At 35.2% G+C, this 23,820-nt stretch overlaps 1 protein-coding gene across 1 annotated transcript in view; it reads left to right on the forward strand.

Annotated features, from left to right (window-relative positions):
- The first annotated feature begins 13,728 nt into the window (after nucleotides 1–13,728).
- The window catches only part of LOC140168070 (zinc finger protein castor homolog 1-like), a 64,765-nt gene continuing 54,673 nt past the window's right edge, over nucleotides 13,729–23,820 (forward strand). The window contains 1 exon segment of the mRNA XM_072191373.1: nucleotides 13,729–13,908. Coding sequence (XP_072047474.1) covers nucleotides 13,835–13,908 — 74 coding nt within the window. The 5' untranslated portion in view covers nucleotides 13,729–13,834.

Raw genomic sequence — 23,820 nt, forward strand, 5'->3', positions numbered from 1 at the left:
AAAAAAAAAAAAATTGAAATAAAAAAAAATTCTGCATTTCTTTTTTTCCATATCTCACGATTTTACAAATGCGCGCGCGAGCTTTGGACAAACCATTTTTTTTTTGCCTTATAATATTGTTATTATTATTATTATTTTGTATATCAACAAATTAACAAATTATTAACTTTCACTTGATGAAGGGTTTTTTGTTACACAACTTGTACAGTTCCTTCTTCATGGACAATTTGCTGTGTTTTTGTCTGTGTAATTTCCTGAAGACTTTAAGTATTTTTCAGGGGAATATATTTTACCAAAGGACTGATTTTTGCATGCATTAATTTTCAAGAGATATATTTATTTTTCTATGACTTAAAATGTTTTTAAATGTTTGAAAGGGCTTTTTTCTTCCATTGGTTCCAAAAGTGCTTATTTTTTTCAAAGTTCCAAATGTTTAAATTTAAATACCCATGGTATTTTTTTGTGGGGATTGTTTGTTTAGTTTTAGGCAAATCACAATTCACATTTTAATGTTTAGAAAACTTGGATCCCTTGAATCTAAGACTTTGGCATTGAAGTGACAATTTCTCCTCCTGACTCCTCATCCTCTCTTTGAGCCTCTATTGCCATATTTGGTATGGTACAGTAGATTCCAACAGTATTATGAGTCTGACCTCAAGAACTGGTTAATAAGCAATCACCAGGAGGCCAAGTCTTGTGTGCATAGTACGATCAGGCGGCTAATTTTGGTGCTAAATATCCTGACAAAAAGGACGAGTTAAGGAGGAGATCAAGATTGGTTTTACACTTTGGCAGGAATTAACAAATTACCCGCAGAAATCATTAAAAATAAATACACAGGCAGGTGTAGAGGTAAAATCATAGCCCGGCCCAAATTTAAAACTTGAGAGCCGCCCAGTTAGTCATTACGGCTGCTAGTGTTGTAAACCTGCCGTTATTACTCAGGTGCGTTACCTGTACTGTCCAGGGATTGTGTTGATTTGGGGCAAAAATAAGTGTAACTTTGCTATTTTTGACTTTATATAAGATCTGTTGGTGTGCATCAAGGTGTTTTGATCCAAAATAGATAACGTGGATATTGCTGTGTTTGATCTTGAGATCTACTGATGACTAAATGTTGAAATATTTGTCATCACTTCCTTGTTGAGAAAACATTAATTAGTGTGAAATTATAAATGTGTTTAATCTCAAATAAGGCTCATTTAATTATAAATGTGTTTCAAGCTCAAAGACTTAGCTTTTATACATGCTGGTGTCATTCAGTCATTGGGAGATTTGAAGTCCTATTGAGATATAGAATTTAATCTATGTATTTATTTATATTAATAGAGCCCTATTTGTTTGCTAGTTTATTTATTTGTTAAGATTTTGTTTGTTTGTTTGGTTTTTTTTTTTTTTTGTTTGCTCATAATAGTAGGGTGGAAATTGAACCATTTGTACAAATTTTATTGTGTTTTTTTTGTTGTTTTTTTTTGTTAAATTTTTCCATAGCCAATGAAATTGCTTTTAGAGTTAAACTACTTCCTGAATACCACGGAAAAGGACTTTATATTGAGAACTACAAAAAGAGAAAATAAATACCATACGTAATTAATTAATTAATTTAAATAACTTTCAGCTGCTCGTTAAGGACCAAAAAGATTGCGATCGTTAAGGAAATTCTTCACCATTTGAGAAAGACTAACTAAGGGAATTCAAATCACTGTTACATAATCAGGACTTATTAAAAATTATTGATTTCCTCTACAGCACCAGCTCATTTTATGATGTAATGGCAACAAATTTGGACACATTGAAAAGAAACAGTTAACAGTCCTTTTATTTTTTCGTTAATTAACGGACACTGGATGTGTTATTAACAGCTTTAAAGTAATGCCCGTCGCCAAGGGTTTTAATTGCAATTTTAATGGCGTTGCATAGTTACGTCATATCCTCTACGGATCATGTGAAAGTGATGATGAATTAAAATTACAATAATTAAACTGATTTTTTTTTTTTTTTAATTAAACACCACCATTTGATGCTTAATCATTGATGAACGTTATAATGTTGTGCATAATCAAGAAAATACTTATTATTATTGGATTGAAAAGAGCTAGGCAAAATCATAACAAAAAGGTGATCAAATGTGTGAAGAAACTAATGTATAACAATGGATTGGGAACTCATATCTATTTATATTGATAAGCAACCAGGACTAGATAGTTAATCGTTGCTAAGGAAGAGGCCTCTTGATGGCGAGATGGATGTTTTTGTCAATTCTGCGAGTAGATCTTGAATAGCCTGATTTCCACGCTACATCATACATTGCCATGGTAGTTTTCTATGGAAATTGTATCGCGTTGCTATGATGATACTGCAGGATTGGCAGTGAGAGCTATTGCACAGATGGTGTTGGTAGGAGTTGGAGGAGCTTTGTAGAAGCAGCAGTTTTGGTATGGAATAACTTTTTTTGGAAATTATTGTCTGTTAGATATCAAGGCTGAAGATATATCCAAGCATTTACTGAATGCAAAGTTTCTCTTTCTTTAAAGGTGAGCAAATTTCTTGTTTTGTAAGAAATGTAACTTCAAACATTTTCTATACAAATTGTTGCTATGCTGCTGTTTGGAATGGGAGGGAGCGCTATTACACAGCTGTTTAGGTTATAAAAGAGCCCATGTTAGGAGTTGAAGGAGATTAGTACAACTTGAGCAACATTTTTGGTATGGATGAAGTTTTTGGAAAATGTTTATATGTTAGATTGAGGATGATGATGTTCAAGGGTGTCCTGGATGGAATGGAAAGATTCCATCAAGGTGAGCAAATATCAATGTTGTAAGAATTGGCTTGTCAATCATATATGATTGGCTAATTGCTGCGCCAATCACCCACCCTGCAACCCAGTTGGATAGTACTAGTAGTAGTCTGTCATAGGTTGATACACACAGTGCAATCAGTATTATGATAGGGTGCTGATTGGTAAGATGATGTTGAGAGGTAAATGATGGGCACTTGACAGACTGATGGGTTATAACAATAGATGTATTGTTTAAGGAGGTGTTGATCTTGACAATGCCCTAATGGGTTGGTCATTTAGAGCAAAGTGGAAAGCAATTACTACTCAAGTTAGACCATGGATTGTTGGTACTTTATATCAGCAGTACTGCAAGAGTTCTGTTGGACCCTGAGCTCATTTGCATGACCATTGAAAGCAGCCATATTCCAGTGAACAAGGTGTTGAACTTGAATGTGATTAGGCCCCAATTACTGTTTAATTAAATTTTCACATGGGCCTAAGGTCAAAAGTCTTTGATGACGCATTTGTATGTGCAATTTTCACTCTTTTCAACCACATTGTATAAAGCATTAACTTTGTGTTCTTCCAGTTTAATTTATATTACAACAATTAAAGACAGACTTTAATACTTACTAAGAAGAGTAAAATTACGTATTTATTTTATTAATTTATTATTTATCTATTTATTTATTTATTTATTTATTTATTTATTTATTTATTTATTTATTTATTTATTTATTTATTTATTTATTTATTTATTTATTTATTTATTTTATCTAAAGCTTATGAAAAAATACTGGTTTGTTATTTTCATAAATTGTAATTTTATTTATCTATTTATTCATTCATTCTATTTTAAAAGTTAATATACATAGGCACACACACAAAATAATATAACTTTGGTTAAAAGTTTAATACACTTCAATAGCTCACAATTTATACAAGAAGTTTTAGAGACATAAAGAAAGGAAAATATGAGAAAATAGAACTTCCCATTTCCTTTCCTATAAAGTTTGAACTAAATTTGCATAAATGCTTGATCAAACAAGTCACTTAGTAAACATTACATCAGGTACACAGCTCATTTTCTTTGTCCCGTTTATTGATTAATCTTCAAGCCACTAAAAACACCCTTCTTTACTACCCTGACTAATTTGCCTGTTTACTCCACTACACAATCAAAATTAACATGATTACTGCTAGAGGAAGACAAAAGTTATGTAAAATAGGAAACAGATAATTTGGGTACAAAACGGCTGTATTTTTAACCAATCCACGCTTTTGCCTGAGCCAATTAGGACTTCCTATCTGTTGTAAAGGAACTCATAAATTCTTGTGTTATGCTTCCTTTGTCTTTTTGCATGCAAAACACTCAGTTTCCTTGAGGGCTGTGTTTGCACAAACAAACTCACTTCAAGTGTGCTGCATGTGTACTGTAGCATTGCCTGCATGTCTCTCCAACTTTGTTGAGTTCATATGGACACAGTCTGTGCCTTAGCACCCTTGGACTAAACTTGAAGTAGGAGGAGTTTGCCAAACTTGTTTCTAAAGTTTGGAACTGGAGGGTTATTTGCACCCATTTTTAGAGAGTTTTACCTGGCCAAAAGGCCACTTGGAAGTTATTTTGTATGTCTTTGCTCTGCGGAGATGGCTAGTTTAGTGGAGAAACCGCCAAAATTGATGGCTTGGGGAGAGCTAGAATTGGAGGATAGTTGGTGAGTTAACTGATGTTTATCTGTAGATTTAGCGGGAAAAGGCCTACAAGTACAATGTAGTGTATTCTGCTTTGAAAATTAGTGTTTTTATTTTTGTAGATATTGATCATGTTTAAAGCAAAAGTTGTGTAAGGCAAGGTAGCAAGAAGGTATGGAAATGGAATGATTTTGGGGAACTTTCCCCACTAATTTTAATTTTTCCTTTGACCTAAACTGCAGTCTATGGCCCTCGACAGACTTGGCAAATTGGACTGTGTGGTCAGTCTGAAGGGCTTGACTGATTGTGAAGCCCAAGTCACACCTTCTCTGAATAGTCTACTACATAAAGCAACAGAGCCCAAAAGTAGTGGAAGTTGTAGCGCTACTCATTGACCAAGTTGTATATAGGCCTACATTATTATGCCAAACTTGCATATTACCTCTCTTAATTAATGTTTCATTGTTGTTCTTGATATTGCCATTGTTGTCATTCAATGATTTTGAATTTATAGATGTAATTGGTGGACTTTCAGAATACTTGTGTCCCAAAGAATATAAGGCCTAATCATGGGAAGAGGAATAGTGAAAATCCTGTACTGAAGTATAAGACCATTAAATTGCATTCAAAGTTTCCAATTCCTTATTAGGTGTAAAAAAAAAGAATAGTCATGTGAAATAAATATTTTCATTATGTCTTTGGTCAATGTTTGTCCTTTGTGGTCACGGTCTCAATAAATCCAATGGTTCTTGGCCTAGTAATAATATACAGAGTATTAATAAGCTTGCATGGGATGGTATTGGGAGGAAATGAGCTGGAAATAAGTGTAAATTGAGCCTATTCTTTGTGATAATTAGCTGAATTCAGCTCAACTAGCTAACACTAAAATTATCACATTTAACTGAAATAAAACATTTTTGTTAATATTGATCATAAAGATTCAGTTTCATCATGGACACATTGGGTTTCATCTTGCACTACTTGACTTTCCATCCCATCTCCTTCATCTTCATTTCAACCGATGCTATTTATATATTTTTTTCCTTTTCCCCTGCCCAGCCCCTATCCAGCGAATAAACCATATGTTGTTTATCATGTCTTGCTTGAAAATGTGCCGGTTTGCACATATGTAAGAGTGTTTTTAATTATTTGGTTGTTATTATATTGTAATGACGGAATGGTCAGAAGTAACGTCAAATGCAGACCTTCAAGCTAGGTGACTGACTCATGTGATAGTCAAATTGATTAGAGAATTATTGTCAGGAGATGAGTCAATTAGAAACTTTTTTTGTTAAATTTTAATTAACACCAATACATGTAGATAAATATCATGGTTTTCTCTGTTAAGGGATTGGGAGGCCTTCGTTTGATACAAATATGCAAATATTGCCTTACTGCTCTGTCCAGTTTGCATTGGTCCTCATATTTTGGACGCCAGATTTATTCTTTTTTTAACACTAACCCCCTTCATATGAAGAATTAGGAGAAGAAACTCAAATTGATCATGTGGGGTACTCCATAGTTGGGGGGAAAACATTTTTCATCAGTTTTCTACTTTACCCCCCAATCCCTCCACATCACACATCACGGACACTGTTAACGGCCATTCACCTAATAATAAAAAGAAATCAAGATAAAACCTCCAGTTGGATGAGTCAATTTTAAGATGTTTTTCATGTTATTATTTTAATTACACCGATAGAGAAATGTTTTCTGTCATAAAGACGGCATCTGTTTTTCTGTTTGGATCAAATTACATACTTGGTCGTCTGATAGCTAGGCAAAAAAAGGGTTTCACTCTTGATCAGCGTGGTGTAGAAATGCGGTAAGCAAGCATAGTGCCATCAACCAACAAAATGCCCTGGAAAAAAATTAGCAAAATAAGATGATCGTGTTTCTGCGCAATTAAACCAGAATTCCTGGTGTCTCGGTTTCAATGCTAAATTTGGGTGTAAACTTGGTTGGTATTGGTGTAAAATTCCGATAAAATGTGTCAGTTGGCTTTTTTGATATCACTTTTCGTTGACTCATTGACACTTATAATGTTATATTTTCCTGTTTTGTAACCTTATTCTTCTCAGAAAAAGGGTTATTTTATTATATTATCATGTAATACTGCGAGTGAAAGTCTATCATTTAGTTTTAATTGGTTCAATAGTCTTAATTTTGTGAGTGTTAAAACAGAGACTTTAATATTTCTGTATAACTACAAGTTTGAGTTTCTATGGACTTATATATTGCATTATATTTTCCCCAATTATGCAATTTTCTGAGAAAGTAGATTGTTTGCGGGTGATAGTGGAATAAGATATATTCCTTTAATGAGGTTTCATACCTTATTTTTCCTTTTATATAAACTTATATAGGCCAATATCTTCATTGTTTTCTTTCTATTGTGTTATTGTTTGGACTCACAGTAACCTGTATACATGTATACATAGTTGTAGTACAGGTTACTTTGTGTTTTGATTATTTGTGTATTTTGTTAGCAACTTGTCCTTTTTGTTGTCCAATTTATAGTGAGCAATTCCAGTTCAAATCCACCCTCCCCATAGAAGACATGACCTTAATCTTTCACACAGGGGGTGTAGATTCCAAATGGAGTCACCCATTCAGGTAACCCCATTTGAAATTCACACACCCTGTGTGGGAGATTAAGATCATGTCTTCCATACGGGGTGTATGGATTTCAACTGGAATACCCCAATTATTTTGTAAACAGTGTTGCCTGTAGTAACACCTTTTTATGAAATATGACAGTGCTTTGGATAAAAAGAATATAATCCAAGCGATTAATATGGTACATCCTTCCCGTATGCTACCAAAATACTGCCCGATATCAGGGTTGCCACCTCTTTTATCGCACCAAGGTGCAGTTGCTGCCTCTTTTATTGCACCAAGGTGCAGTTACTGGCTCTGTTATCGCACCATGGTGCAATCCAATGCAAAGTTATCCAGTTTCTATGAGCCAGTGATTCTGTGTCATACAAAAATGTGAATCAAGGTGTGACAGGGGCTTGAAATAAGTTGGGATAACTTGTGGGTTTCAAAAACAGCCCAAATTGTGCAGAGAGTAGGATCTATGGCAACACTGTACCATCTTTATTGGAGCATTATGAAGCTATTTAAGTCAGCAGACCATATGAATTGGAGTTCAGTTCCTAACCAGTTACAATAGTGAGAAAATTGGACAGGAAAAAGGAGTGATTTTGAGAGTAAAATGTGCCCCAATGGTTTGGCATGAGGCATTCATCCCCATGACTCTCATTTTCTGCTCCCTTTGTTTAATCTTAACTCTAATCATAACCCTTGTCCCCAACCCCACTGTAATCCTATCCTTAAGCCTTACCCTAAATCAAACCCTAACCTTAACCCAATGAGAATTTCTAAACCTAAGCATATACATACATTTTGTAAGAGCATGCAGGGTATGTGTTCTATGCAATTGGGCTATTACAGTTGAAGCCCACGCTCACCCTGTGGAAGATTTAGCTAATGTCTTTCACAGAGGGAGTATGAGTTTCAAATGAATAGACAGTTGGGTAATTTTCATTTGAAATACTCACTCCAGTTGTGGAAGATATAGGTAAAGCCATAATTCAGGGGGTGTATTATAGGTTTCAAAATGATTAACCCTGACCAATTGCATTTGAAAAACATTCTCCCCCTGTGGAAGATATTTCCAAAATCTTCCACAGGGGTAGTGTGGAATAGCCCATAGCCCATTAAATATGGTTCCCAGATGGTGATTTTTTTTGGGGGGGGGAGGGGGGGGGGTTGACGGGGTGTACCTTAACGTTTTGTCAAAATATTTGCATTTTGGAAAAATAAGTACCGGTATCCACTTGTGGTTCTTGAATGTCTTAAAATGTGTCTAATGCGAGCAAATTGTGCCTGAAAAGTGCAATCACCTCCTTTTCCCCTTCTTCCATATCCCAAAAGACGGGGAAACTTCAAACTAAATCAAAGCGAAATGAAATGAGAAGAAAAAAAATTGCACATCATTCTACATTGCCGTCATCATCTTCATCATCATCGTCTTCTTCGGTAGTAAAGATGTCCCACTGGCCTCTTGTCAAAATTTGAGACATAACAAATCAATTTGTGCCAAATCGGCCCGGCTTTCTCACATTTCCACTGCGCTGATCAAAAGCACAGCCACAAACACTCCACACTACTCGAGCCACACTTCATGTACAAAGTAAAATTGCCAGGTCATATTCCAGAGATTTTATAGGGGATGATTCTTTGCACCGTTTTATGTTCGCAAATTCTGAGCATCAGCATGTAAACTTGATTTCCCAGAACATGAGAAACTATTGTTAAAAATAGATAAATTAAGTTATAAATAATGGTATAGTTTATTTTTAAAAGTGAAATGGTGAATTTGTTGAAAGGTGAAATTATGAGTATAGTTGAAGTGTGGGAGGGAGAGACGAGATGAGTATGTAATTATGTTGCGTAGTATGGTCAGGAGATGGTGACATGACCTACTCGCTACAAATTTGAAACCCATCGAGCGAAATTGTTTCAGAATTGACCGGACATTTTAACCCTGTGTGCACTACTGTCTTTCTTACAGTGCCTCTGATTGGTTTATTACACAAAGTATTAAATCATCCCAGTAACCAATCAAAATAGAGCTTTTAGATCGTAACAATTGTAAGCTATCTTACCATATCTCCGATTGGTTCAATACATGATATAGCCCTCTTTGTAACCAATCAAATTAGATCTTAGATGCTGATAATTTGCCAGTAGTACCAGCGGGGTTACCTGTATCTCTATGTATAGCTTTTCAATTGGTGTAAATCTTTATTTTTGATGTCCATAGCGATGAGTCTATAGCTGGTATTTGTAACATGTGAATTATATTATGTATTACATGAGATGAGAAATGGATACTATCTGGACAGATTTGAAACCTATTATATGAAATTGTTTCAGAATGGCCAGAGAGGAGTATTCATTTCTCTATGTCCAGAGTTTTGAACGTGGTTCAATTATTTCATATAAACCCCAGTCATTTTGTGTTTGGAGATAATCTTGTTTTGTTTAGTACATTATGAATTGTGTGATTCTGGAGAAATGGCATAAAGTGAAATTTTAAAATGGAAACTTTTGACTCTTGATGGAATTAAAAACTGGTGCTTTCAAAAAAGACCTGCAGTTAAAATTCAAATAAAATGTTTAAATCATGTCTATGTAAGGGATATTAAAGAAATATTAATTTACTAGGAATATTTTTTTTTTTAAATGAAAAAACATGCAATTTTTGTACCTGTGACCAAAGCATGACTGGCAAATATCGACAAGTTTGCTCACTAGAATTTGACTTTTTTTTGTGTGTGAAAAATACATCATTTCCATGTCTTGACAAACTAGCATGATTTTGTTATAGGAACATTTTAATCCCTGGAAATAAATATATTTTCCTCAGCCCAGACACATTTGTGAGTTGGACATTACACAGCAAATTCTTGTGTGTATTCCTGTCCTTTAGACTTGAATTTAGTATGCTTATCGGTGTACCAATGAAATATAAAAATAGAATATTATAGATCAACATTTTTTGGATGAAAAGAATGCAATATGATGGAAAGAATTTGACGCCACCTAAGGGCTTGCAGTACATTTTTCACTTACTAAATCCGAGGCAATCATCTTAAATTACCATGTCATTTCTTGGCTGCACAACAGGAGAGTGGGGTCGAGCTAGGACAGCTAGAATCCATGTTATTTGCCCCTCTTTGATGTTATTGGAAAGATGACCGGGTAAGCCCCAGATGCCTGCCCAGTCAATTGCGATGCTTGGATTTGATTAGACACTAGGATCCAAAACATTCTCATCTACCAGTGCACAGTTCTTTAACCCCAATGCATTTGTACATTCATTGAATGACCTTTGAAAATTTGGGTACAAAAACTCATACTCTGCAATTTGAGGTCAAATTTTGCACTATGATTGTTTAATTGAGGTTATTGAACTATGCCATTGGGATGAGACCATTGTGGTCCAAAGTGAGAGGAGAATTTTTTCATTTCTATGATGAAGATGGAATGACGGGATATCCATCAATGTTGAGTTGTGGCAAAATACAGAATAATTTTGATTTTCAAATTTAAAGGTATAGGATTTTTTCCATTTGTAAGTTCAAAGAAAGACAGACTCCATAATTCCTGATCAAATATGTGACAATCAGCTTTTGTTTGTATTTTGTTTTTCAAATAAATGTTATAATTTGTTTTAAATTGAATTTAAATTTGTTTTGTTTTTCAAATAAATGTTACAATTTGTTTTAAATTGAATTTAAATTCAGAGAAAGCACTGGCATAATTCCTGATCAAATAGGCACGTATGTGAAAATTTACTTTTGTTTTACATTTTTCTATGTCTTTCAAACATTATGTACTTTTCAAAGCTACGTTTTGCCAAATCTCAAGTTGTACATGAATATGATCATTACAAAGCTCTAGTTTCAAAAATTATTATACAGTTAGATGACTGTCCAAAGCTGCTTAAATCTCCAAGGCACAATTTATTTTAGGACAGAGCAAGAACAAGACACTTCTTCAACAGAACTATGTTATTTTCCACATAACGGAAAAGTCATAATATGCAATTTAAATAAAGGAGAAACAATATAATTTGAAAACTACCACTTCCATTATATCGAAGTTACCATTAGAAAGCTCTATTTTACTCCAGCCAAGTTAATGTCCAAGTGGCTGCAATTCTCCGGGGCACATTTTACGCTAAAACAGAGCAAGAACATAGCAATTTCTTGTATCAATTTTCATCAGAAAATGACACTACTTCGGAGGTTTTATTACTGGTCTCAATAACCGGGATTGAGGCATTATGTTCGCCAGGTTCTCCACTGGACAACGCAAAGTGCTGTCCGTATTACTTCTATTTTTACTCCACCGCAATTTTTACATTTTAAGCGTAATGTTAACTAGATGCAAAAATTCAAAATGTAGCAAACCACATTCACATTGTGAACTGGTTTGCATTCAACTTGGATTGGAGCAAGTATTGAAAATAATGTGTTAGGAATTATTGAAAAATTAGATTCCGTGAAAATTACCGTTTTTAGCGTATTCGGCGATGGACTTTTTTTTTATTAGCTGTCATTTTCTTGCAATAGTGTATCCCGGTGATGATAATCGGTCTGCTAGATATATAAGAAAATGTCTAAACATGCATTTAGATTAGTGTTGGTACTGGGTAGCTGGCTGTAGACTAGCAACACATGTGGATGGGTGATGGACAAATGCATCTAGGAAGGGGTAATGTATTTATTTGTGATGTGCGTTTATATTGTGTGATTGTATTTTTATGGAGAAATTTGCCTCAATTTTGATTTAAAACTGGTTTTAGACTTTAAATTAACCATTTCTGTAAGAGCTTTATACATGTAGAGTTAGTTTTAAATCTTTGTATACTTTCATTGCAACCAGCAAGTTTTATTGTATTTTTTTTTCTGGTTTTTTTTTTAACAATAATTATTATCATGTTCATACGAGTGTGAAATCCTGCTCATTTTTTTACTTCATAAACAATGTTACATGTACTTGAAATATGGGCCATGATAACAGAATTTTATTTTCGTTCACTTCTGGCGTTAATAAGTTGAGAGCGACTGACATTATATATTCATATGGCACATACTTTCTTATAACATGTACAAATGACTTGATGGAAGTATTTGTAATGTTTTGTTTTTTCATTTAGTCAAATGAAGAGCTTTATTTCAAAACCCCTTACATCCACTTGCCCAATTTTGAAAACAAATCAAAAAATCATCAAAATAAGTACTGATATTGGGTGTTTTTCAACAAAAGCAGTTTTTCGCGGGATGCTCATCCTATCCAAGCATCCCGCCAAAAACTGTGTTTGTTGCAACCCCCCATATATCAGTGATTTTTTTGATGATTTTTTGATGTGTTCTCAAAAATGGGCAAGTGGATGTAAGGGATTTTGAAACAAAGCTCTTCAATTCAAATATTAACTTTGTTCAGCAAATGCTTTCACCCACCCATAGAACCAGTCTGTACCTCATTGTAAACAGAACTAAACTTGAGCAGTTTCATTATCGGTGGCAAAAAAACAACATTTTCAGTTTAAACATGCATGCATGATATAAATTTCATACTATTAAGTATTATTTCTGCATTGTTTGATTAAAGCAACATACTATTTCGAGAATAACAGGATTGAGACTGTATGGGTCAGGTAATTTGGGGCAAAGTGATCCCAAGTTAGGTCCCTGCCAATTCCTGTTCAAAACTGGGCTCTCTGTGAGAATTTTGTGGTCAGGAAGCAACAGTGTAATACAGTAGACATTGTGTTTTATTACATCCATATATGGGCGTAAGGGGAAGGAAACTTATACCAATCTGATATTAGGCAAAATGGGATGTTCTCATTGTTCTGTCAAATTTGGGTTGTGGATTTTTATTTTAATATGAAAATGATTACTAAGTTGATATGTTTTTCAGTCAACCTTTGTGGTTTACAAACAACAGGAAAATCAAATGCAATAAAATTACAATGAAAAAATGGTAATAGATTGTTTTGCAAATTGTTAGCAAAGTGTATAATATTCATTGTGTGTACACAGAAAAAGGAGCATTTTGCTTGGATTAAATTGTTATTTTCAGATTTTATTCTATGGAACATAAAGATTGATGAATGCAAAATTGGATTTTAAAGAAGTGTTTAGTTCAGAAATCAGAGGCATTTGAATTTTGAAAGGCTACTTCGAAAGCATTCAGCTCCAAGTTGGTAGTCTTTCTTTTATTTTATGTAACAACTTTACTAGGCTTATTTCACAGTATATACATTGTTTTCATATTATTATAATGACCAAAGTTGCACACCTTGCACATTTATGATATTTTACATCATATTTACTTTTACTGGTTTGGAGGTAATAAATGAAGGATGAAATGTTTGTCCATTTACAGAAAATAAAAGTTTGTAACTGAAGTTTGTGGAGATGTTACATGCAAAGGGTCGTGGATGTGAATTATTGAAAATATCATGTCACTGAAATATTTTTGCTGCGGGGCATTAAGTCCAAAAGTAAAATATCATCATAAGTGAGCAGAAGTATATGGTACTAGCGGGTGTGCATAGCTACTTCAGTGTAAACATGAGAAACAGTGAAAGCATTGGCTCTAGTAAATTCTATCTATTGACTCACAAACCATTTGAAACAGCCAGTATTAGTAGCAGTCGACTTGGTTGTGGTCGTCCGTAGGGCTGCCAACTTGTCCCGAGTCATCTTCACAGTGATGTGTATGTTGTACAACATTGGGCCGTACTAAGCTATGTTTCCATGTGCTAGTAACACCATGGTGTATTATGCTGACCTGTATGGTCGGTTGGACCCACCCACAGTGGCGACTGCTAGGCAAGGAGTAGACAGGTAGGGTGTCGCTATTATTTAGATGGCCGCTACGAGGGGCTGTATGGATAGTGGCAGTACTGGGTGGGGATACGCTGACTGGGGATACAGATTGGGTGGGGTGGGGGTTGGGCAAGATAACACATAGGAAATATAATTGTAGGCAGGAAGAGTAATAGTTTGTTGGTAAGTTCATTGAATAGGGTGTGTATGACAGGACTGGAGAGACATCAAGGTTGGGTTATTTCAGTTGAAATCCATACACCCCCTATGGAAAAAGGGGGTGCAGATAGGCATGTCTGCCATAAGGGGTGTATAGATTTCAACTGGAATAGCCCATTGGAGAAGAGCCTTGGTCTCAAAATACTTTTGGCGTGCAGTGGTGTGCGCAAAGGGCAGGGGGCATGTGGCCCCCAAGTTTTGTCAAAAAGTCGGAGGAAATGCACTCAATTGGGGGAAAAATTGGGTAAATAGCTATAACAGGAAAGCGAAGGGAGTCGAAAATTTTAAAACAGTCAGGGGAATCAAGACCAGTGCACCCCCCCCCTGACTTTTGAAAACCTGCGCACACCACTGGTTGAGGGGACTGTTGTAGACAGATTCTACCAAAAGGAGCTCCATGTGTACATTTGCCATTGACAAATATTTTTCAAAGCACTTCTTTTGTTCAATTTTGGAGCAAATTGCCCTTCAAAGTCCCTGTATATTTGAACCCTGAGAGGGGGTTGAGTGTTTCAGGCATGATTTTCATAATAATTTGAGAGCATATTCCATATCAGTGAGCTATTAAAAAAATACAGGGTGGGATTTTTCCCAATTTCCTGGATAATTTTGGCCAAAATGTACTCAATTTAATTGATTTTTAGTCCATTTGGGGCATTTTAGCCCAATTTCACACTGTTTTCAGGATTTTCTACTATTTTCAGGATATTTCACAAGCTTTGAATCACACCCCTGAAGTATAGGTGCCTGCGAGAATCTGATATTTATACCAAATTGGACCCATTTATACCAGAAGTTCAGATTTTTGGCCAAAAGTTTGCAAAAAAATTCAAATTGATTTAGAAACGGGGGTCATTGTTATACCCCAACATTCGGAGACCAAAATTTGAGGCACATCCCCTTATGGTCATTTGTACTGAGTAACCTAGCATAATAGCATTATTACACTATTTGATTGTAATGTATTGTGTTTTTGTGTGAATATAAAGTTTTAAGCAAAGACGAATTAAGCTCACTTGGATGTTTCGTAATAGAACCACACTTAAATGCTTCAATATGTGTAACATAGAAAGGGTCAAGTACTAGTGAATGTCCTTAAGTTACCCCCACACTTTATAGTGGACATAATATTCGCCAACATTCAGTGCAAAGAAGAGGTCAAGTTCTCTTGAATGTCCTATAATGACTACAGATAGTCAAATCATACTTGATCTGGGCTGGACTCATTAAAGCTGGGGGAAAGAGCGATACAGTGAAACGAGATCGAGAGGGGCCCCATTTTTACTCTCTTCATCTCGTATTTTTCTCTCAAGTCATGCCATACGACGGAATTTCCATATCGACAACGTCAATGTGCCGTGAAATGATGGGCACATACTATGCAGATTATTTACTTCTTCCCTTGTCTTACCTGTCCACGTAAGAGTCGCAAGTCTTAAAAATAAACCCCGGTGCATGGGGTGACATCTTGTTTAGTTGCTTAGGATTTTACATTGTGGCTATTTTACTTATTACAAAAGTGGTCAATAATTTTGAAACTGATATACGTTGTCTCAAAAACCGCTGAACCAATACTAGGCTTGTTTGTACTCATTTGAATGCATTTTTCAAGCATATCTCAAATTTGGATATGAAAATGCATAATTCTAAAAATTTTGAAACGATTTATTCCAAAAAATAATCCCTTGTCCGTTGTACAGAGATGTCTGCACGGAGAGGGGTAAAGCTGGGAGGAGCAGCTATGATGTACATTATGAAGGGACGCACCGGACAGTTCTCCTCAGTTTGTGTACATTGGCACAGAAAAACTTGGCAGGAAACATCGATTGGTGGACGAAGTCTGTAAACGTTATTTGTTATGGGAGGGAGACAACGGCCTAGGGCTGGTAAGAGGGTGGGGATTCGAGAGGTAGTCTTCTCTGTCTTTGATTGTTTTTTTTGTTTATTGTGTACTTTAAACTGGGAATAGGAGTTAAGATTTGGTTGATAGGCATTATAGTTTAGTACCCATATGATTTAATGGAGGAACTATGAATATCATGGTTATATTTTGCGATTATTGAATTGGCAAATGCGGTCTTTGGGGGAGCGCAGTCTAGATACGGCACATATATTGAGCATATACAAGAGAGGATGCACTCGTGTAAAGCAGATTTTAAAGCTAATTTCTGAACCAATTGCACGGAAAACAAGATAAAAAAGATGTTATCAAACATTTTTGATTTCAGATTACTACATGTAGTCATGTATGATACTCATTAGGCGATTCCAGTTGAAATCCATACACCCCCTGTGGAAGACATGAACTTAATTTCCTACATACGGGTGTAGATTTCAAATGGAGTCACCCATTCAGGTTATTCCATTTGAAATTCATACTCCCCTGTGTAGGATATGTCTTTCATAGGGGGTGTATGGATTTCAAATGGAATAGCCCATTGTTCAGAGTGGCATGAATTGCATCAAGACATGATGGAAGGGATGAATTTTAATACCAGGTCATCTGAGTGGTACCCCTCCAAACAAACCCATCTCACTTTTCAATTTAAGTGAAGAAATGGTGGATGTAAGAGTATCTGGTCTGGACTTACATATTTGAGATCATTAAGGCTATTTGTGATACTGTGTACTACTCATTACGAGTTTATGTTGCTGACTTTATTAATATTTTGATGGAATTGGCTGAGCTATGCCATTGTATTAAAATTGTCTCTTGTAGTTGATAAAGTAAAGGTTTATTAAGAAAACATTGGAAAGAAAAAAAGGGTGAGAGAGTAACAAAAACTTGGTTAGTTTCAACTGCTCAGTATCAATGACCCTTTTAGATTTCCCACAACTCAGCGGCGTCCTACCCAGAAACACAAAATGTCACTCTCAATAACAACGACGTACTCCCGAGGAGGAACAAACTGCAGAAAACAAAAACCACCAAATTGTTTCAACAATGTCCCCTCTTTAATTGCTATTCAAAACCTTCCACTCTTGTGAATCAACTACGCAACATGAATACGTTACTGCTTACAAGTTAATCGTGTTAGTGAAATTTCTTGTATTTGTGTATTTTTGCGGAGATAAAAAGGAAATTGAAGAGAGGGCAAAGCTCTTTTTTTTTTTTTCAAGCAAGCACTTTTACGTTATCAGATCTTTGCATTTCATTGTCAAGAAAACTTTTATTACTATTTCATAGGCTACTAGAGGGAAATGAAAGACGGTGACAAAACGCTTTTCCACTTGTAATCCAACCACCCCCTATGGAAGATGGGATCTTAATCGTCCACACAGGGGGTGTAGATTTCAAATAGAGTCACCCATACAGGTAACCCCATTTGAAATTCCCACTCCCTGTGTGGAAGATTAAGGTTGTGTCTTCCATAGGGGTGTATGGATTTCAACTGGAATAGCACAAAGCTCTTTTAACAGGCTAGTGTCAGTTCGATTGAAAGTTTTAGTGACAATGAAATTTCTCATTTCAATTTATACAACGGAAGAAAGGAAATGGAAGAAAGGACAAAGCTTTTTATAAAAAAGATTCACTGTCACAGGTATAAAGATAGACTGTCGGTTTAAGTGACGATGAAATTCTGGTTATTTCTTTGCGAAGGGAAGTGGAAGACAGGACAAGCTTTGTGTTGTAAAGGGGGCTGTCAATTTGTAAATGGGAAAGCAGCATGAATTTGAGTTTAGTTTAAGGGAAGATTGGAATGGCATGCTTTCTGATGATGTGGACTCTAAATCCAAATTCTGAAAATATATTTGATTTGGATTGAAATGAGAGAAATACTCAAATTGGCAGAAAGCATAAATGAAGTGATTGCAATATTTAAATTGATCAATTTTGCATTGTTTTGGTAAATTGAAAGTTTTTTCCCCTGAAAGCCCAGTTCCTTATTTGACAGGTTCTTTCTTCCTCCCCATATCTAGGCCTGCAAAAAATGTGAAATCCAGGAGCTCATCCTTGGGAAATTTTGGGATTTAGAGGGAAATTTCTGGGATTTGGGAGGGAAATTTTGCTTCCCCATGCATAAAGTAATACATAAGAAATTATGGGAAATGGTACAATCTTGTTGTGAAATTTGGCTTATCTGGATTTTATTTTCTTCTGACCCTGTTCATAGCTCTCATCAATTAATGCTGGTTTTTCCTTCCCATTTCTTTACCCTACATATTGTAGTAATTAACTATTTTCTCTAATTTTTTATTGAATGGAAAAAGCTAATCAACCTCCTTATCTTTGCATGCCCCTTCCCAATTTCCATGTTTTCAGTTAAAAGAAACCTTTTCCTATCCGCGTTTTCTCCCGGAAGGCCAGCGAGGAAAAAAAATGTTTACAACAAAAATAGCTAAATTCCTTTACTTGAGCGTACACCATATAGTATTCTTAATCACATATCTTGTATTCATTATGCACTATTACATTTGTATTTCACATCACTTGCAAATCGCCACTTAATATGCAAGCTTCTAACCCACCAGTTTGGTCTGGCACATTTACTGCTTGTTTTTCAAGATGTGTAGAATTAATAATTACTTGACAAACCCGGCAAACCACATCCGACTATTGCGCAAAATGTGAAAACAACCCGTGGACGACATAAAAAAAAAAAAACGTGGGGAAAATGTCTGTTTTGACAATCCGGTGTTGATGAAAATTGGCTGTTCCAGTTGAAATCCATACACCCCCTGTGGAAGTCATGACCTTAATCTCCCACACAGGGGGTGTAGATTTCAAATGGAGTCACCCATTCAGGTAATTCCATATGAAATACACACTCCCAGTGTGGAAGATCAAAATCATGTCTGCTACAGGGGGTGTAAGGATTTCAAGTGGAATAGCGCAATATAGAGGCACGTTTGGAGCATGGTAATGTTAGGATGACCTGAGACCATGAGTGAAGTGGCGTACAAGCACGGTAGATATGATCTATTTTACCCTTTCAGAACACAAGTAGGGACGATTCTTGTTAATCTTTTCTGATCTGGTTATAATTCGTCATGTAAAATAAGACGGCAAGGATAGGAAAAAATGTGCGTTTTTTTAGCCTGCGCAAGCCGGGCAGATTGTTTAGCTCAATGGGGTGCCTCTTCAATGCAAGATGGACAATTGTTGTTAATCATAGAGATAAAGTATAATTAATTTTCCAACATGCATGTGAAATAATGCTTATGAAAAAGATAATATCATGAACCTGGCAGTAAGATTTTATTTCTTTCTCGTATTTTACCCGAGTGCAAGTAAATTGCCAAATTAGGTTGCATTATAAGCTTGAATTTGATAAATAATTGAATAAGGGACTGTGTATTAGTAATTCTACAGTGAGAGTTAAGATGGCAAAAAAAGGGCAAAAACCTAGATGGACGTAGGAGAAACTAGCCACGCATGCACTTAGCAGGGCATGGCATTTAGCATATTCCATAATGAATAACCAACTGTCAAATCGATTCGCTCCAAATCGGGGCTCGGATTAGGTCAAAATCACTCGGTTTTATTTTCTCTTTCTCGCTCTCTCTATCCTCTCTCTCTCTCTCTCTCTTTCTATCTAATACTAACGATTCAATGGCGAGTGTTATTCTAATGCTTATATTCTTGCCCTGAAGGGCATTTTGAAAAAGTGTCCTTTTTCTGAATTTAAGAATAACAGTCACTTTTTTTCAATTTCAAAAAAAAAAGCAATATAAATTGACTTTGTGAATACAATGACAAGTTGATATTTTTTCTCCAAATTAGTTTTATAACCTGTCATGGCAAAGAAAGAATTTCATTTATTTATTTATTTGGTGGGGTTTTTTTATTTGTTTAATTTATTAATTTGTTTATTTATTTATTTATTTTTTTTATTTTTTTTTTTTTTATTTATTTATTTATTTATTTATTTATTTATTTATTTATTTATTTATTTATTTATTTATTTATTTATTTATTTATTTATTTATTTATTTATTTATTTGTTTGTTTGTTTGTTTGTTTGCTTGTTTGTTTGTTTGTTTGTTTGTTTGTTTGTTTGTTTGTTTGTTTGTTTTAATGATTTTGGTACATTTCCAATTTGAATTGATGCCAAATGGTGAAAATAAGATTTAACAAAATCAAGCCAATATAATGTAATGAAAATATGTTTTCCAGTTAAAACCAAGTTCCTTATTTTAAATTTGCTTCCTCTTATCCTCTGCTGACATATTATCCATAGTTAACATTGAATAACCAACTTCATTAAAATGATCAAGTTATACTAAATCTGCCGCTGTCAAAAATTATGAAACATTTTATTCATATTTGTTGTTTTTCAAACTAACTCCACCCCTGAAGCGCATCAAAAAGCCAAGTTACTAATTTTACATTCACTCGCTTTTGCCCTCTGTTCAGCATGTCTGTGTTTCATGGCGAAAGATTTGTAATATGCCCCAGGCCGAATTATGTCATATGTTTTGGTAGTAGGAGAAATTGAACACTGATACCGGAGAAATTTACAGAAACAATTCCTGGTCTTAGTTGGGCCTCATCTCGAATGCCAGATTTTCTGTAATTGGAGATTTTTTTTTTTTACCGGGGCATTTATTTTTAATGCTCTGCAAACCGTCTTTAGCACAGGGGTAACATGAAGGTCAATGCTTAATACTAAAAGTACTGCATACCAAATGCCGAGAATGCAAATTTATTAATCATCTTAAAAAACTAAGAAATTAACAAAAACAATCGGGCCTCTATATGGAATGCAGACTTTTTAAGTTGTCAAAGCTTTTTATTTTTAATACAGGTAATTTTTATTCGCAAAACCATCACAATTTTGGAATGGGGGTAAAACAGAGGTCAAGGTATACTTGCATGTACTATATAGTATGGCAATTTAATAATAATCTTAAAACCAAGTATAATTTTCTCCGAGTACATTTTCATTTAGGTGACGGCGTGACATGATAATGATATAAATATCAAATAAGCCTTGTATGTATGTCTAAATTACACAGTGGGGCATTTTAGGGGGAGTCTGGTAATATGCGTGTTGTCTCGACGCATTTTTTCTATTATATTCTTTACTATTTTTTTATTTTTGTAAATCATGGTCTGACGACGTGTGGGAAAGTGGAGATGTCGGGACAGCCAGTAATCTGGTAAGAATTAGGGGAGTCTGTGATGGAACAGAACTGGGAGAAGGTCAACATATTATGCTTCGTCGCTGATTAGGAATTCAAGCCAATATTACTTGTTATTTTATTTTTATCATTCAGATGATGGGGATGAGTGTTTGGCCAAAGCTAGGCAGGATGAGGAGGATGGGTTTGAGTAAGAGGACGGGTTTTAAGAGTGTGCGTGGCGGTGACATTCTTGTCATGATGGGGCTCAGAATGTGTGGACTCTGAGTGGAATTTGTGATTTGAAATAATTTTCTTGCGCCAGTCGATGGAGTTGGTTTATCTTGTGGCGACGTCACTGATTGAAATTAAATTAACTAAATATGGTCTGGTACAGAAGGGGTTTTGGTGTTTATGTTGGTGGATTTTTTTTGTGCAGCTTCTTTGCTTAATAAATGATTTAGTGGATCGTGTGACTCTATGATTCATTTATAAAATATACTGCTAGATTGAAGTAGCGATAACATTTTACACTATTCCAAGATTTTATTATTAAACCGCCTGTCACAGTGATCTAGCCAATTTTCTTAGAATTTAGTATTTCCGTGGATTTTGACTTGTGTGTGATGGTATGCGTGTGTGATGAGCATATTAATGAATTCATAGGAAGGGGGCATTTGGGCTGTATCGGTATAATTTGTGAGTGGATTTGCTATGCATGCTGTCAGAATAAGGGTCATGTTACAAATGTTTATGCATGTGTCCATCTATGCTTGCTTGTGTGCAAGTATTTTGGGGAGGGGGTGATCATGATTCAGGGATGATGCCTTGGTTGTGTGATGGCGAGAGGTTCTTGTGTGATAGGGGGGTGATCATGATAATGTGTACACATGGTTCAGGCAAGATGCCTTGGTTGTGTGTGGGTGAGAGGTTCTTGTGTGATAGGGGGGTGATCATGATAATGTGCACACATGGTTCAGGCAAGATGCCTTGGTTGTGTGTGGGTGAGAGGTTCTTGTGTGATGGGGGGGTAATCATGATAATGTGCACACATGGCTCAGGGAAGATGCCTTAGTTGTGTGATGGTGAGAGGTTCTTGTGTGATGGGGGGGTAATCATGATAATGTGCACATGGTTCAGGGATTCCTTGGTTGTGATGGTGAGAGGTTCTTGTGTGATAGTGTGAGCCCAGTGTTTGAGTCAGTATGGGGGTGTATGTGCAGGTGTTGGGGGGGTTGTTTGTGAGGGGGTTTATGTGTGTGTAGGGCCCTGTGTGTTTGAGATGAGGATTTGAATCAATATTGGAGTGAGCGTGTACTGTGGAGGAGTGGGGAACGGTGAGACATCAGTAAAAAAAAATTCTTCCAAATAGTAAAAATATTTTATATTGACATACAGCTATCATTTTCTCAACCTTTTACACCAAATTAATTGCATCAATTTAAAAAACCACTCCCCTGAAGATTTCTCCCCGATGGCATTAATCACCAAAGCTCCCTTTCTCTTATATTTCTTATAGGATCAATTATTGGGTGTACACAAGTCAGTCCCTTCGGTGCAAATCCATCTTCAGCTTAATTATATTTTTCTTTTGTCTGATCCCTAATAAGTGAAAGGTCAATAGGATGAAAATGAATGCTCAAAAAATGTTATTTTTTGGCTCGACTTTATTTTCATGATTTTCTCACACTTTCATGTGATACAATATCAACATTCATAAAAACGATCATTTATAATATGTAATTTGTTAATAAATCATAGACAGTAACCCGGGACAGTAACACTATGGCTGTCGAAAGATTTTAAAAAACATTTGATTATGGAAAAAATATCACTTTAGTTTGTGTAGACTCATTTAATGAAAGAAATAGTAAAATTAGTAAAATTATTTTTAAAAGTGAACTTGTGATTAACTGAAATATTAAATTGACAAAAATTTATGTACAATTATGTGATAATTATGCGATGATTTTTGTTATTTCCAGATTTGCAATGTAAACCCACACGTTCAAGTTACACGTTTTCACACGTGTTAAATTTCACAAAAGGCTTACAAAAAATGCAAAAGAATATCACTGGTATAGACTCATAATGAAATGGCAAAATTTGTAACATTAGTTAAAAAGTGAATGGGATTGGTGAAGATTGAAATATTAAGTTGACAAAAATAGCCAAAATATTGTACAATTATGTGATAATTATGCGATAATTTTTGTTAATTGCAAATTTTCACATTTTTAATTTCACTGAAAAACTTAAAAGAGTGCAACCACAAAAATAAATGTAACACACAAAAAATACATTTGCCAGTGGAAATTGTGTATTGAAGGACTCCACAGGCAAAACTGCATTTTTTGTCTTTAAACAAGCACATAGGAATAAAGAATAGAGAGAAAAAATCAGGGTGAATTCCTTGATATCATCAATTAAACATGTCATTCTGAGGGCATTAATCTTGTGTTTGCATTGAATTAACACTTCACTGGCTGCGTTTCCTTGTCACATCGTCGGCTATAAAATATATCATTATATAGGAAAAATACTCTTCAATGTCAATGTTCGATTTCCTATTTTTATCATACAAGTGTATTTGATACTTGTGTAGGGATGGTGCGATTTTTTTGTGCAAGTACAAACAGGTGCAGT

The sequence above is a fragment of the Amphiura filiformis genome, chromosome 13, assembly GCF_039555335.1.
Source record: "Amphiura filiformis chromosome 13, Afil_fr2py, whole genome shotgun sequence".
Taxonomy (NCBI): domain Eukaryota; kingdom Metazoa; phylum Echinodermata; class Ophiuroidea; order Amphilepidida; family Amphiuridae; genus Amphiura; species Amphiura filiformis.